This window comes from Euprymna scolopes, chromosome 3 (genome assembly GCF_053919585.1).
Source record: "Euprymna scolopes isolate OS-2025 chromosome 3, ASM5391958v1, whole genome shotgun sequence".
In the NCBI taxonomy this organism is placed as follows: domain Eukaryota; kingdom Metazoa; phylum Mollusca; class Cephalopoda; order Sepiida; family Sepiolidae; genus Euprymna; species Euprymna scolopes.
Genome location: NC_136484.1, coordinates 128,675,281 through 128,690,047, shown reverse-complemented (window position 1 = coordinate 128,690,047; position 14,767 = coordinate 128,675,281). Strand labels below are relative to the sequence as shown.

The window sequence follows — 14,767 nt, the reverse complement described above, 5'->3', positions numbered from 1 at the left end:
GTGGATACAAATATTAGCTTGAGAGGAATATTTTATTTCCTTAGTTTTTACATACTTTTAGAATTCAGTATCTGCTCTTAGCAGAACACGTGTGACAACGTAGAAGCCTGGAGACTGACTGTCCAATCCTTTTTAGGTCAATCATCGGTCAAAGAGAGAGAGAGAGAGAGAGAGAGAGAGAGAGAGAGAGAGAGAGAGAGAGTGGGTGAGCGAGCAGCAACAGCAGAAGAGAAAAGGGAATAGATTTTTGGGTATCTTGGTTAGTTGAGTTCTTTTAGAGAAAGAGAGGATTAAAGAAACAATGTCTTTTCTTCATGGTAGTAGTATGTGGCCTGAGGTCACTTAGGTTCACTCCTACAATTTTTTAAAAATTAAAATAACATGTTCTACTTCCTTTTTTTTTTAATAAGAATTTAATCTTTGTTTTATAAAATCAAAATTTTTCTTAACTGACAATTATTTATTTAGAATTTGTAATTTTAGTCCGTCTTAAGAATTCAACCTAATTAAAAAAAAAAAAAAGGCAAAAATACAAAAAAATCTTTCTAATGTATAAATTCGTCATGGAACAAAGATGTCATATTTCAAAAGTCACATAGATTGATCAAGTAGTTTTATTTTTAACCAAGAAAATCAAATTTTATGAATATTTGAGAAGTAACTGTCTCGCCCACTATCTATACTCCTAAAAATTTGGTGTTTTTTTTGTGTGTATAAAGAAAGTACAACTTTGTTATATAGGTTCTGGAATTGCATTCGTTTGCAAAAGATCTAGCTAATTTGCATATTCTTTTAAACATTCATTTTACTTAATTCCCTAGTAGTTTTTTCGGTTTTCTTATGGGATGACCATCTTTAGTTAATTATTACGTGCAATTATATTCATGCAGCTATTCTACATGATTTATACTTGTGTAATATTTGCATAAAAACTTTATAGTAAACACAAACCTCTTTCTATATATATTTATGTATGCGTATATATATTTGTTAAAAAAATTTTGCCTACCAAACTCCTGTCTCAGTTTTTGGTCTACAGACATGAAACTTAATATATAGAGTATTCAAATCTATGCAAAACTTTATATATAGGTTTAAACTGAAAAAATCTGTGCAAAAGTGTGAAAATTAAAGAAATGGAATTTGCCATATGAAGGTTGCATGATGGCATTACGAATATGCATGCGAAACGTAATAGGTATTCGTTCATGTTTTAATTTTTAGCCTTGCAGCAAACATGTCTTCATAGCTCAGGCATTAATGTTAAAAAAAAAAAGTAAATCATAAGCTAAACGTTTTGGTTTCAATTCTCAGTGGTGTCACACGAGTCATTTTTTAAAAACTTTTTAAATCATTACTATATATTGGGTCCAATACAATATAATAATAAATACGAAATCTGCATTAATCAAAATATCATATTTAAGCATATTTTATGACTGGGCAATGCCGGACGGCTTGCTAATTACATAAAAAAAAAAGCATCAGGAATCAAAGGGAGATAACTCAACAATAATTCATAGTTACTAAATTTATATTATAATGTCGACGAATTCCCATTAATCACTTAATGAAATATAATATAATTTTAATGAAAATAAAATATTTGACCAATTTATATGATTTTGGGAATATGACATGTCTGTTCCGTGACAGGTACGTACATAATAGATTTTTCTGTAGTTTTGTATTTTTTAAATTAGGTTGAATTCTAAATAATAACCAACATTTCAACTATGCACTGAAATACGCAACGCACTTATCAAACACGTGATTTTACAGTCCTTCTGTTCATCCGTAGTTGAAATAACGACCCATCATGTTTCTTGTCAACAGCAGCAGCTTCACTTGGACCATGATGCAACATTCCGGTGTGTTAGTGCAGATGACATGAAAATATCCATCGAGTTTAGTAGTAGCCGAAGTAGTGTTGAAATGTGAGCATTAAACCAAAACAAAACGTATTCAGGTGAGACTATGAATCAGATAATTCGCTTTACTCGTGTATTCTCGAAAATTATAAAAGAAGGGACATGTTTCATTATCCGTCGTCACGCTTTTTGCACCCCATCTGTTGTTACGTGATAAACAAATAAGGTTTGAAGTTTTGGTTATTTTGTTTACGGCATTTCTTGCATATGGACACGGTAAATTGTTGATTTTTATAATTTTCTTTTTGCTAATTTAATTTAAAAAAAAAAGAAAGAAAGACAATTAAAGAAAGTGGTATATATTTATTTTATCAATATTGCTATTTAAATAATATTTTTGTCCACAAAACCAACAAAACAATACATCTAGTGAAAAAAAACAAACAAAAAAAAAAAAAACAAGAAATTTTATACAAAAACAAACTTTAATTTATTAAAATCTTTCAAATATTCCCAGTAATCGAAAGATGACAGAATGAAAAATGATTCTAATAAAAGTGTATATGGGTTGAATAGAATAAGTAAACAAAGCATTAAACAAAGAGAGAAACATGGTATCACGAAAAAATCTCTTTTGAGAAATTGACATCAACGAACACTCCAAGAAAACATTAAAAACAATTTTCTATATTTATCTTTATTAAACAAATGCTATGATGCTTTGTCGATTTAAATTTGATTTAAAAAAAATATGTAATAATGTTGAATTTTAAATTGTAACGCATTCTACTTGCCATAATTTGAATATAACACCTTTCTTTCTATTTGGCATACCCTCCCCCCTCCACAAGAACGACCAAAAATGGGCCTGAAACAATTGTTATTATTATCAGTTAGCATCTATATATTTATTTGTTTCGTAAGTCTTAAAATCTGCTGGGCCATGCCCGAAGACATGTACGAGATTTTGGGGGTGAGCCGATCGGCCAGCACGCAAGAGATCAAAAAGGCTTACAAACAATTGGTAAAAATTTGGCACCCCGACAAGAACAACAATCCAGACGCAACCAACACTTTTATGAAGATTAACGAAGCCTATGAAACATTGACCGATGATAATAAACGTGCCATGTATGACCGGCATGGCTATGTCCCTACCCAGGAACCAAACCAACACAGAGACTTCGGCTTTGGCGAGTTTGGTGCATTTTTTAGGTCTGCATCAGGTGGACCTTTCAATTTTAATTTTGGTGAAGAATCGGTGATCTCAAGCTACCTCATCTCTCAAAGATTCTATGAAACCCGCATTTTACCAGAAAGTAACCGGAAACCGTATTTTATATATGTTTTTGCGGACATGTGTTTTGCATGTATGCACTATGAACCCTTTGTTGAGAAACTGATTAACGAACTCAAGGAAGTTGGCATAGGAGTCGCGACAGTGCGAATAAATTCAGCCAACAGTTTCTCCAACACTTTACGCATAAATGAAGTCCCACAGATTCTGGGTGTCATTAACCAAAGATTATCTTTCTATCAAGGACAACTTTCTATGCAGAGTCTTCGCGATTTCATTCGTAACCTTTTTCCGCAGAGCATAATGCAGCCATTAAATAATAAGAATATTGACAGCTTCTTACGGGGCTGGCCTGACAACCGCATGAGGGCTGTATTTATCAGTTCCAAAACTAAGCCGCCAGTGCGTTTCATAATGCCTGCTCTTCACTACCAAGATAGAATATGTTCCGGCTATGTAGACGCTAAGGATTCAGGTGCAAGTAAGATATTACATAGATATGGGGTTGGCAAGGGTAAAGATATGCTCATCATGGTAGCAGAAGAAACCAATTCTACTGTAACTTCCTTTGCAAGGCAATCTCTACTTAAGGAAAATGTTGATAATATAATGTCTGCTAATAAATACCTGATATTACCACGTCTTTCATCTCAAGCTTACTTTGAAGAATTATGTCCTTCTGAGGCAAACTTATGGAAAAGGACACTATGCGTGATTTTATTTACACGGAAAACGAGTCAGTATGATAAGCATCGGTTTTTATTTCGCAACTACGCCAAGCAAGCTCCGTCTTTTGAAAACCCAGTGAGATATACCTATCTCTATGAAGAAACGCAGCAAAATTTTGTTAATAATGTAATAAAATATTTCCCATTGGATACGGACGAAAGTAAACTAAAGATGATGGTCCTTTGGCATAGACAACCAAACCAAATCAGTTTTGAATGGGTGCACCCAGGATGGAGCGATGCTGACAACCATAACGTATTAACACGGCATAATTTAGAAAAACGACTTCAAGAACTGATCGACAATTCTCTACGACTAAGTCACATGACAATCGTGCCAGATTTTTACAATGAGCGTGCGGAGAGTCTGATCATCCGTATCTATAACAAGCTCCTCGACTGGTTTGATCGGCTTATCTACTACTTTAGCAACTACGACAATGTCACGTGGGTCAGCATTTGGATTTCCTTTGTCTCCGTCTTGATAGTCGGTCTGCTGATGAAACGCTTTCTTAACATGGAAATGGAGGCCACAAAAAATCAACAACAAAAACAGAACATGTATGCAAGTACTACTAGAAGCAGACCGACAAGAACAGAAATAGCACACAGAGACTCAATATCACCGATACCGAAACGGACTTTGCACGTCTCTGAACTGTGCTACTCTTCCTATGATAAATTGATTAGGCGTTCAGAGCCAGGTCTTACCATTACCGTGTTGGTTGACAATGAAACACAGCAGACGTTAATGACTACATTTTTGGACATTATGGTGCCTTACTCTCAACCCAACTCTTTAACATTTACCTATCTACGGTTGGATAAGTATCTTGGCTGGTATCGACGCCTTCTCGAAGAAAGTTTAGATTTTCACGTACGGCTACTGAACATAAAGATTAAAAACTGCATTGGAACAGTGTTAGCTTTTAATGGCTACCGCCAATACTACTGCATCTACCATCCAAAGAATGCCCGAAAATGGTGTCGGCAAGTGAACAATTCTGCTGGTTTCTCAGAAAGTGACAGCGATTCTGATGATGGTGATCCACGCCAAATATACACTGAAGAACTTTTAGATGGCCTGTGTTCTTGGATGGAAAAGATGTTTGATGGTATGCTGCGTAAAATACGTCTTCCTTACTGGCCGGATATGAACCCGTAACCCAACTACTGCTGCTATTACCTCATATAAATTGTGGATTCAGTTTTTATTTATATTTATTTATTTGTTTGTTTGTTTGTTTGTTTGTTATGACTATTAAGGCAACTCTCTTTTTAACTGTTTTTCCAATTGAACCTTTAAAAATAACATTACACAGACATTTGCACTATTAATATGAAATTAATATACAGATCAAATGCTGTTAAATATTTCATCTGAGAGTTTCCGAAAAATGATCTCTGAATTCCTTTATTAAACATCAACATTGAATTCATGTAATTCCATCTTAAAATGTTCTATGGTACCGCTGTTCTTTATCTGATCCAGCAACTTGTTTAAAAAATATCTTACTCTTTTATATATCTTTATACATAAATTGTAAGGATTCAAGTCTGGTAGAATCTATGAGAAAATATAAAAAAGAACAAGAGATAAACACAGACGAAATAAAAAAAAAAAATCAGAACTAAATAGCCATATAGGAAACTTATAAATATTATCTTTCGTATTTACTGATCTTGAATTTTGAAACTTGTCAAAGGTAAATCATGTTACTTAATCTGAAGACCCCAACTAAACTGTAGATCAACACATAAGAATATTCAAAAACTGATTATTTTCATTGAAATATGATTTATTTACAGAAATCTTTTTATATATTTATTTTCAGAAAAAGTTTTTTTTTAATGAATATGCTTTTTTTACAGAAAATATTTATAGAAATAATTGATACTGAAAGTAAAATAGTTTTTTGTTTAAATATAATAAATTAAAATAAATAAAGGGAAAGAAAATGAACGGATGTTATAAAATATGGATTTTATTTTTTAAAGGTAATAAATAAAATAAAATAAATGTAATGAAAAGAAAATGTGTATTTGTCCAAAAATAATTAAACTACATAATAAATACAAATCCAGTAGATGATAGATTAAGTAAAAGATTCCAATTAAGTAACATTGTTAACTTCTGATGAATTTTGAAACTAGATATCGTTTGGATCAGTAAATATACAAGATCACTAATCTTTCAATAAACTTGAGAAAAAATATTAGTCCTTCCCACATAGTTATTTTGTTGTGATTTTTTTTGTCTTATATTTGGTCTTTGTTTATCTGTAATTCCATTTTATTTTTCTTGTATACTAATCTGTTAGCCAAAATTTTCAATTGGTTAATAGATCTGTTTTTTTAAATACATCTTCACAATAACTTTCTTCGCCATAAGTTGCAAAAATTATAAGGTTGAAATTTCTGGTTCAGAACTGATATTGATAGTCGAGTGAACTTAAAAATTCTGTTATCAAAAAAGTTTCAAATATATAAGACTAGCCATAAATATATAAGACTAACCAGGCAGACTTGAACTCGCAATGCGAAGGTGGAAAAGAAAGTGAAAGAAAATCTGATGTCTTACCGCTATGCCATGACGCAAATGGAAGTGTAAAGCGTTCAAATTAAACATAGCCAATCAAAAAGATGAATTGCAGAAATGGCGTTGCTTTTAAATCTCCCACAAAGGTCGTTTTTAATGTGGGGGAAAAGTAGCTGCTCCCCAAAAGAGGGCGCTCTGGCAATATCCAAATAAATAGTAATTGTCTTAGTATGAAGGGTTTTCCTTACATTGACCAAGGACCAATTACAGAATAGATACAAACAGGCTGGAAGGCCAGGCGCGAGACATTTGTGTTCAATTAATTTCGCTTTATTTATACGAAAAAGACAAACAAACACTTGAAACGACGGCATGAAGGGAATTTTTTAAAACTCGATCAAAATAAGATAGAGACTATGTCCATTTGCGAATCTGAGATATTACGATCTAGGAAGTATAAGAAAACTTCTCCTGGAATCTACCCGACGCGAGACTCCCCCCCCCCCTTCATGAACATACACATATACTCGTGCCCATTTTGCCTTTTATATATTAGATTAAAAATGTTCTTATAAGATAAAATATTTCTTGGACTGTTTGCAATATTAGTTGAACTTCATCATATTGATATAAAGTCTGGTTGCTTTAAACCTCTTCTTATGAATAACATTTTGCAATATGTTATGTGTCCTAAATATGAGATTAAAGTATATCCAGTTATAAGGCCCAAAATTGGGAACTTTGGGGAGTGTGGAGTCATCCTCTAGCTACCTTTACTCTCAGATCTACTATAACTTGAAGTGAAGGCACCTGTCAAAGTTATGTAATGAGTCCTGGGTACAATATGAAATTACAGTCAGAGATGTGTGCAAAAAGTCATGTAATAGAAGATACTACTCAAACAAGTGGCAACACCTCTGTTTAGCCTGTCAGATGACAGGATCAGGGAAGGAAAAAGAAGCAAAGAAAAAGTTAAGCTTGTAGATGAATTCTTTATATACATGTGGCATTAATTTGAATCTGAGGGGCATAGAGGCTATAAGAAGGACAAATTGGATAGGATATGAAATCGAATTTTTGACAGCTGAAAGCAAGCATATGTGTTGAAAGTTGGTTCTGCGAATTACGGTTTAAGTTAATAAGAATTTTGACTTTTTATTTTCATTTACAAGTCACGTCATGAATATATATTTGAAAATATTAAAAACTTGGAAGTGAAAAACTTGGTATTAAATAGTCTAAAAATAGGTTATCCTAGTTGTAAGGTCCCAAATTGTGAACTTTAGAGAGTATGTAATTATTTGTTTGTTGCATTATTCTCAAGTCCATTTCGAGGTATGATGTGAAACTATACCCAGTGATTTACTTATGCATTTACATCATAGATATTAAGGACTTATTCGTATGATCCCTCTCTATGGGTGTGAAACCTGGCTCCTGTGAGTAGCTGACATTCAAAGGCTGGAAGTCTTCAATTGATGTTTGGCGTGTTATTGGGATTCGTATCTCTGAACATATTTGAAATGCCGCAATCCACGATGTAAGCTTCCTATACTTTGCGAAGTATTTCTTACCAAGAGGCTCTGATGATTTAGCTACACCCTTTGTTGTCCACTAACTGACCTGATTCAGCAGAGTTCAAATCTAGTCAGATCTGTTATGTTTACTTATGCACAAATACTAATCATATTTCGCCAAATATAAGCACCTTACCCCCCCTCCCCAAGCTATGAAGGAAACACGTTTTCAATAATAAATCATTTATAATCAATTATTTATAATAAGTGTTGACTTCTGGCATTAAATAACCCATAACGATGTTGATTTTCTATAAAACAGACAAATGAAACAAACTGAAAACCTGATCACAAGTTATTGCTAAACAAAGTATTAATTGTTGGAATCTCTATCTCTACTATTATATAAAAGGAACTTTGTGTGCCTGTGTGTTCATTCCCTATAGACTCAAAAACGTGTGGGTAGATTTTTATGAAATTCCACATGAAGGTACTTTATGTGCTTGGCAGTGTTCTTAGATAGGCTTTGTGTCAGAATGTCTTCGTTAAGTATTGATAATCGATAATCGAAATAATCTGATGAAAGAAGGAACAGGCAATTTTAACTAAAGTTAACTTCTTATACTACCTAACATCACAAGTGCATTTGAGAAGTTTTATTACCACACAAGCCTGAAAGGCCAGTCATATTAAATCAACAGTAGGTTCTTTGATATGACAGAAGTACATTCGAAATGAATGTTTCTGTTTAGAGTACAATTGAAGCATGATACTTGATTTTTGCATTTTAAATTTTAATGCAAGCTATTATATATAAAATAATTTTATAAAATCAACAGTAAGTTCTCTACAGTGCAATGTAGACTATAATATATTGTAAACTTAGTCACTGCAAGAGGCATATGAAACTTCCTCTTAGTGCATCACGATGGGTCTCCAATTAGAGCAGGCAATCAATCGAGTTGATTGGAAAATGGACGATTTCAATAAAAATATGCGAGTGTGAAACAAGCCTTGATCATCATTCAATCCTGAGCAACGTCGGGTCACTCTGCTAGTGTCTTATGAATCAATTTACCAAACTCTAAAAACAGTGCAAAACAAGACAAAAAGAAATATAATTGTTGGCTTTAAATTATTAAAGTTATCTCCCTTTAATTATTCTAGCCAATATCAGAGGCATGCCCTGATTATGCCATACAAGAAAATGGATTTCCATTAAATAAATAAAATATAGCTAAATTGTCAGTACTATTGGCTTCATGAAAATGTAAACTAAATGGAAGAAAGATTGTTACTGATTACTGATTAATTAGATCATTTGGTATTATGATAACAGTATTTGCTAATGGGCCGGGAGACAAGGGTTCAAATCTCGGTAGTTCTACCAAAGACTTAATAAAATAATACTTGATGTCCTCTTGTTAAACACTCGGCATTATAAGATGAAGATCAAGGGTAAGTGGAGTAATCCTGGAAAAAGAGTGGCGCTCTCTCTTACACCTCAGTGTAGTAGCTAATGACAAGGGAGCTTTTGGGTCGCCCTCAGCTATGATTAACCACTTAATTTTTTTTTTATTGAAGAATTAACCTCTGGTAGACTCCATCTGTTTTTTTGTTGTTGTTTTTTTTTCACTTGGGAGTCATCACTTATCAAGGCCCGAAGGCCACTTGAGAATAAGGGTTAATGAATGTAAGGTGGCGGTGTAGTAATCACTAATGGTGTAAATTGGGTAGAATTTCATTATTTATGGGGACCGCTTAACAAGAACTTGTTTATTTGAAGGCTATCATGTTGTATTCAACTGGGAAGCATGCCAGCAGAACAGTGTACCAAAGGCAGCTAGTTCTGAGAAAGAAGCTCTGTTCATGGAATCTGCGTTTAAATTTAGGCACAGAGTTGGGGAAATCATATATAGTGGTTTTAGCTAGTCGAGTGTTTTTTGTGAAAGTTTGGCATAGATTGGAGTTCAGTCAGGCACTTGCCATGAAAATAGCGATAGCGCAGAGACAGGTTCACAAGGCAAGATAAGGACGCTGAGCAGCTCCTGCTCAAATGTGGCAACAGTACTTCATTTTAGGGCGTACCTGGCTCTTATACAAATAGAGGATTGTATTGGCAGTAAGATACTTCCTGGAGTAGTAGAGTGATCCAACCATTTTTCGAGTGATTTTGCAACAGATTTGATGTATGTGTTCCATTTTAGATCAGGTTGTTACAATATAAATTATTCTATTCAATTTGTACTTATGAATCTGTTTATGATGAATTAAACATAAGTAAAGACGAGTTCAGGCAAAAAAAAAAAAGAAAAGAAAAAGAAAACTGAGATTAATTTTTTATTGTAATTCTTATCTGCAATGAATCACTTGTTCAGTTTTGTTGACTTATGCAAGTAAATTATGGCCGATTTCTGATTTTATTTCATTCTTAATACCTTTTTTAATTTTGTTTTTGGTTTTGTTCTTTTGATATCCATTTGGTTAACAGAATGGGCAAATTATGCACACTAAGAAAAAAAAAGAAAAAAAGAAAAAAAAAAGAATAATTCAACTCTTTTCTAGATTGATGGCCCCTTCAAGAAATATTGTTTATTTTCAATCAGAAACACAACTGAACCAAAATACTTGATTTTAGCTTATAAACTCTAATTTTAGCCAGAATTTTTTTTAATTGAAATCGCTCCAGACAAGGCAATGAGCTATTTGATGTAAGGAGCTATATATATATATATATATATATATATATATATATATATATATATATTACTTCAAGTTAAAAAAAACGTCCAATGATAGATGTAAAATGGATAACCCAGAAAACAGTAATTCTCCCTCCTTTGTTAGACGTCAGTCAGTCCTGGAATGTGAAGACTAAAGGACAAAACTGGGAAAGAAGAGTTATGAAGATGCTAAAAGTAAACTTTACATCCACTGGCTAAAATTAGATTTTATAAGCTAAAGTGATGATTTTTGAAATTGCTTTTTTAAAATTTATTTTTGATTTACTAAATGACTACTTATCAAGGCAAAATGCAACTCGAGTATATTAATTAATGAGATGGATAGCTTGTCAGTTAAATCATGAATATTTTGAGAGGATTAAAAATTGGTAATGGAAAGAAAAAAATGTGCTTATTTATAAGGATAGTTTATGAAAAATATTTATTGACATTGGTTTAAAGTAATCTGGTGATAACATTCCACAGATGGGAAGTTCTTGGAAATATCTTAAGTTTCAAAGTCATATTCGAATTGTCCATGGCCACATGAAAACACATTAGATTTTTTTTTCATTATTATATATATATAAATATCACGGCCACATGAAAACATGTTAGATATATATATTTTTTTCATTATTATATATATATATATAAATGTCACAGCTACATGAAAACACATTAACTATGTTTTTATCATTATATATATATATATATATATATATATATATATATATATATATATATATATATATGTCATGGTCACATGAAAACGTTTTATATTATTTAGGATAAAAGAATTACATCTACATAAAGCAGTAAAATTATCACAAAAACATGTGTGGAGGGGTCGATATTTCACCTAAGAAAAAATTATTGAGACCTTTTCAAGACGTTTCAAGAAAAATGAAGTATTTATACATATAAACATGGGTGTTCAGAATAAAGAGTTCAAAATTTCGCAGATGTGAGTAAGCAAAGTGTTTGGGAGTGAGAGACAGGCATTAATGCTGTAGGAAGACAGTAAGAGAAAGTATATTGGGGGAACACTGGAACAATATGCATGCAAGAATAGGATGTAGCAGGTATATGTAGCATACCATATAGTGATTGCAACAATTTATACATCTACATCCCTTAGAAAAAGAATTTATGAGCATGATAGAGATGTGAATCTCGGTGATACCAAAAATGCTTTGTTTTGGATATGCTAGAATTTAATCATAAATTTAATTTTACTAAAACCATAATAATGAAATTCGCACATAACACACTATAGATGCTTCATGGAAGCAACTTTAATTGCACACTGTAGCAATAATATCAAGCAATATCCTGGACTTGCCATGAATATTATTATGGAAAACTATTTTTATGCACAATGGTTACATTTTTCTTTTTCTACCTATGATTTCAACTTTCATAATATATCTATCCTCTTCTCCATCTTCCCATTATCTGCATGCTTTGTGTTGCATCTTCCATTATGGCACAACTATACTCATGCCATCCCCCACCTTTTCTGGACACTTTATTCACACCTGCACATTTTGGACGCTTTCTTATACATCCATGTCTGTCTGTTTAAATACTTTGTTTTTACTAGAACATATATCTTAAAAAAGCCTGAATGAATTTCTCTTTTGGTCTAAAATATGAATTGATCTGCACATGCCTTCATTGATTTCACTGTGTTCCATATCAATGTATTTGTTTTATTCAGGTGTTCTGTTTTAATTTTACCTAGACACACATACATACTTATTAGAGAATCTTAGATGTTGACACACACATCTACATGCACACACACATACATAGATTCAAATTTAAATCAATTAGAAAACTCTTTTTTTTTAACTGCAAAGATCAATTATCAATTTGCAAACACTGGCAGATCAATATATAGTGGTATAGAGATGAGTATAAATATGCATTTTTAACATTAAATTTTTTTCAAATCATATTCCAAATAAAAAGTATATACAAAAGTAGTCAGTTATTTATAGCTGTTTTAATATAATGTCTATTTTAGTCATACAACGTAACATAATACATAGGCATTCTTAATAATCCGTGTTCTATACAATTATGTTATAATAATATGAATTACTATTCAATGTTTTGATTGAATACATTCATAGCCTTTTTTTTTTTCAAATGCAATAAAAAAAAATAGATCTATAAAATTTCAAATAAGTCCAAACTTGTCAATGTAGATTTAACATGCCTATCATATTACAATGCATTAACAATGCAATATTATATGGTGCTGCTGAGGACTTTTGCTTTAGCAATAATGATGATTTAGCTTTGAAATTTTACCCCATAATGATCATTTAACAAATGATTCATTAGCAAATGATTGCCAGGTAAAATAAATAAGTTTAGGATTATCATATCTAATGTTGCTTAAATGACATGCCCTTTCAAACATATATTTTCAAATGCCAGAAAAACAATTATAAAATACATTTTGTAGATACTCCAAGGTAATCAGTGATGAACTGGTTTGATTGCAGATTTCAAATTCTAAATCATCAAACTTTACAACCCAGCAACCCAGGCATTTTTTTTCAAAAAGAAAAATAAATGTTTCCTGCAAATTTTTTTAAATTTGACATACTTAATTTAATCAAAATGTGGGTAACTATTTTTATAAAACAAATTACTAAAATGTGAAATACGGAAAAAGCTTTCAAAATAATGATTACCCTTTTCCATTAACAAAAGTAAATATTTTTGTACAAACTTGCAAGGAAATGTCTCAGAATAATAATCTTTTTCTATTAAGAAAAAATAAAAAAAAATAAATAAAAAAAATAAAAAAATAAAAATACAACCTGATCAATATCATGTTGGTGCAAAAGTTTTTTTTTTGCTGGTTTGTAGAAAGGTGCATTTTAAACCATTATAATTTATTTTATGCATAGTGTTATTAGACATCTAACCATGATTAATTTATATATATTTTTTTCAGATTATTAAAACATAATTCTAAATATTCTCACTAATGTTGACATGAAAATGATCTTATTTAGTCAACAAGAAGGGAGTCATCTTCCATTATAATAATGTTCATCCTCACACAACAGTGCTGATCAAACATCTAGGAGAATTTGGTTGGAAAATTTTGCCCCATTCTGCATAGTATCCTGACCTAGCTTCCTTGGATTATCATTTATTTTGAGGATTAAAAAAAACCATTTACATGGCCTTAGATTAACACCATAAAAAGAAATTGAACATTAGTTAGATTTATATTTCATATCAAAACCTAAAGATTTTTACAAGGTAGGCATTTATAAGCTCATTGCCAGATGGATTCAAATTATAGAGAGCAAAGGTTATTATTGTTTCAAATGAAGATTTTCAAAAAAACACAGTTTTGCATTTTCAGGATGAAATTTTAAATCAGCAAAAACTTTTGCATTGTCCTGATACTTAATCATTAGAAATAAATTTATCAACCGAAAAAATATAAAATGGAAAGTGTAGATTTTGCTTACTTATCATTGGTAATTTAATTTGCATATTCTTTCTATATTTTTGTACATTCCTACTGTATGTTACTCTAAAGAAACAATACATTGTTGAGAAAGAAATATGTATTATGAGACAAAAATTTGAAAATATGTGGTTTGTTTACATTTAAGAAGGCATAGCCTTTCAGTGTTAGAAGATATGATGTTAGGCTAAACTTGTTCTTTTAAATGTCCAAATAAGTGGGCTTCCGAAGTTACACCTCTTTTTATAAATATATTTACTTATTTATTTTTATGATGTGAAGTATTTGTTTTAACATTACTTGTGAAGTTTGCATGTTTAAAAAAAATGATTTTTGTTATCTAAGTTTTTATTGAGTTATTAAATTAATTTGCATTAAAATTTTTTTTTGTTTCAATATTTTTTATAATTGATTGAATTAAAAATGTTTTCTTCAAATATTTTTTTAATTGATTGAATTAATTAAAAATATTCTTTGTTCAAAATTTAAAAAAGTGATTTGAATTAATTAAAAATGTTCTTTTGTTCAAATATTTTTGTAATTGATTGAATTAATTAAAAATATTCTCTTTGTTCAAGTTTTTTAAA

At 31.2% G+C, this 14,767-nt stretch overlaps 2 protein-coding genes across 3 annotated transcripts in view; both read left to right on the top strand.

Annotated features, from left to right (window-relative positions):
- The window catches only part of LOC145258992 (glycine receptor subunit alphaZ1-like), a 441,610-nt gene that overhangs the window by 139,541 nt on the left and 287,302 nt on the right, over positions 1–14,767 (top strand). The gene's annotated exons all lie outside the window — the stretch shown is intronic.
- LOC145258944 (dnaJ homolog subfamily C member 16-like) lies at positions 1,833–14,757 on the top strand. Its single transcript, XM_080116652.1, has one exon. It carries the CDS (start codon positions 2,734–2,736, stop codon positions 5,059–5,061), a length of 2,328 nt encoding a protein of 775 aa, XP_079972778.1. The 5' UTR covers positions 1,833–2,733; the 3' UTR covers positions 5,062–14,757.

Excerpts from the sequence above, each read along its gene's own strand:
- LOC145258944 (XM_080116652.1), top strand. The coding sequence starts at position 2,734 with ATGGGCCTGAAACAATTGTTATTATTATCAGTTAGCATCTATATATTT.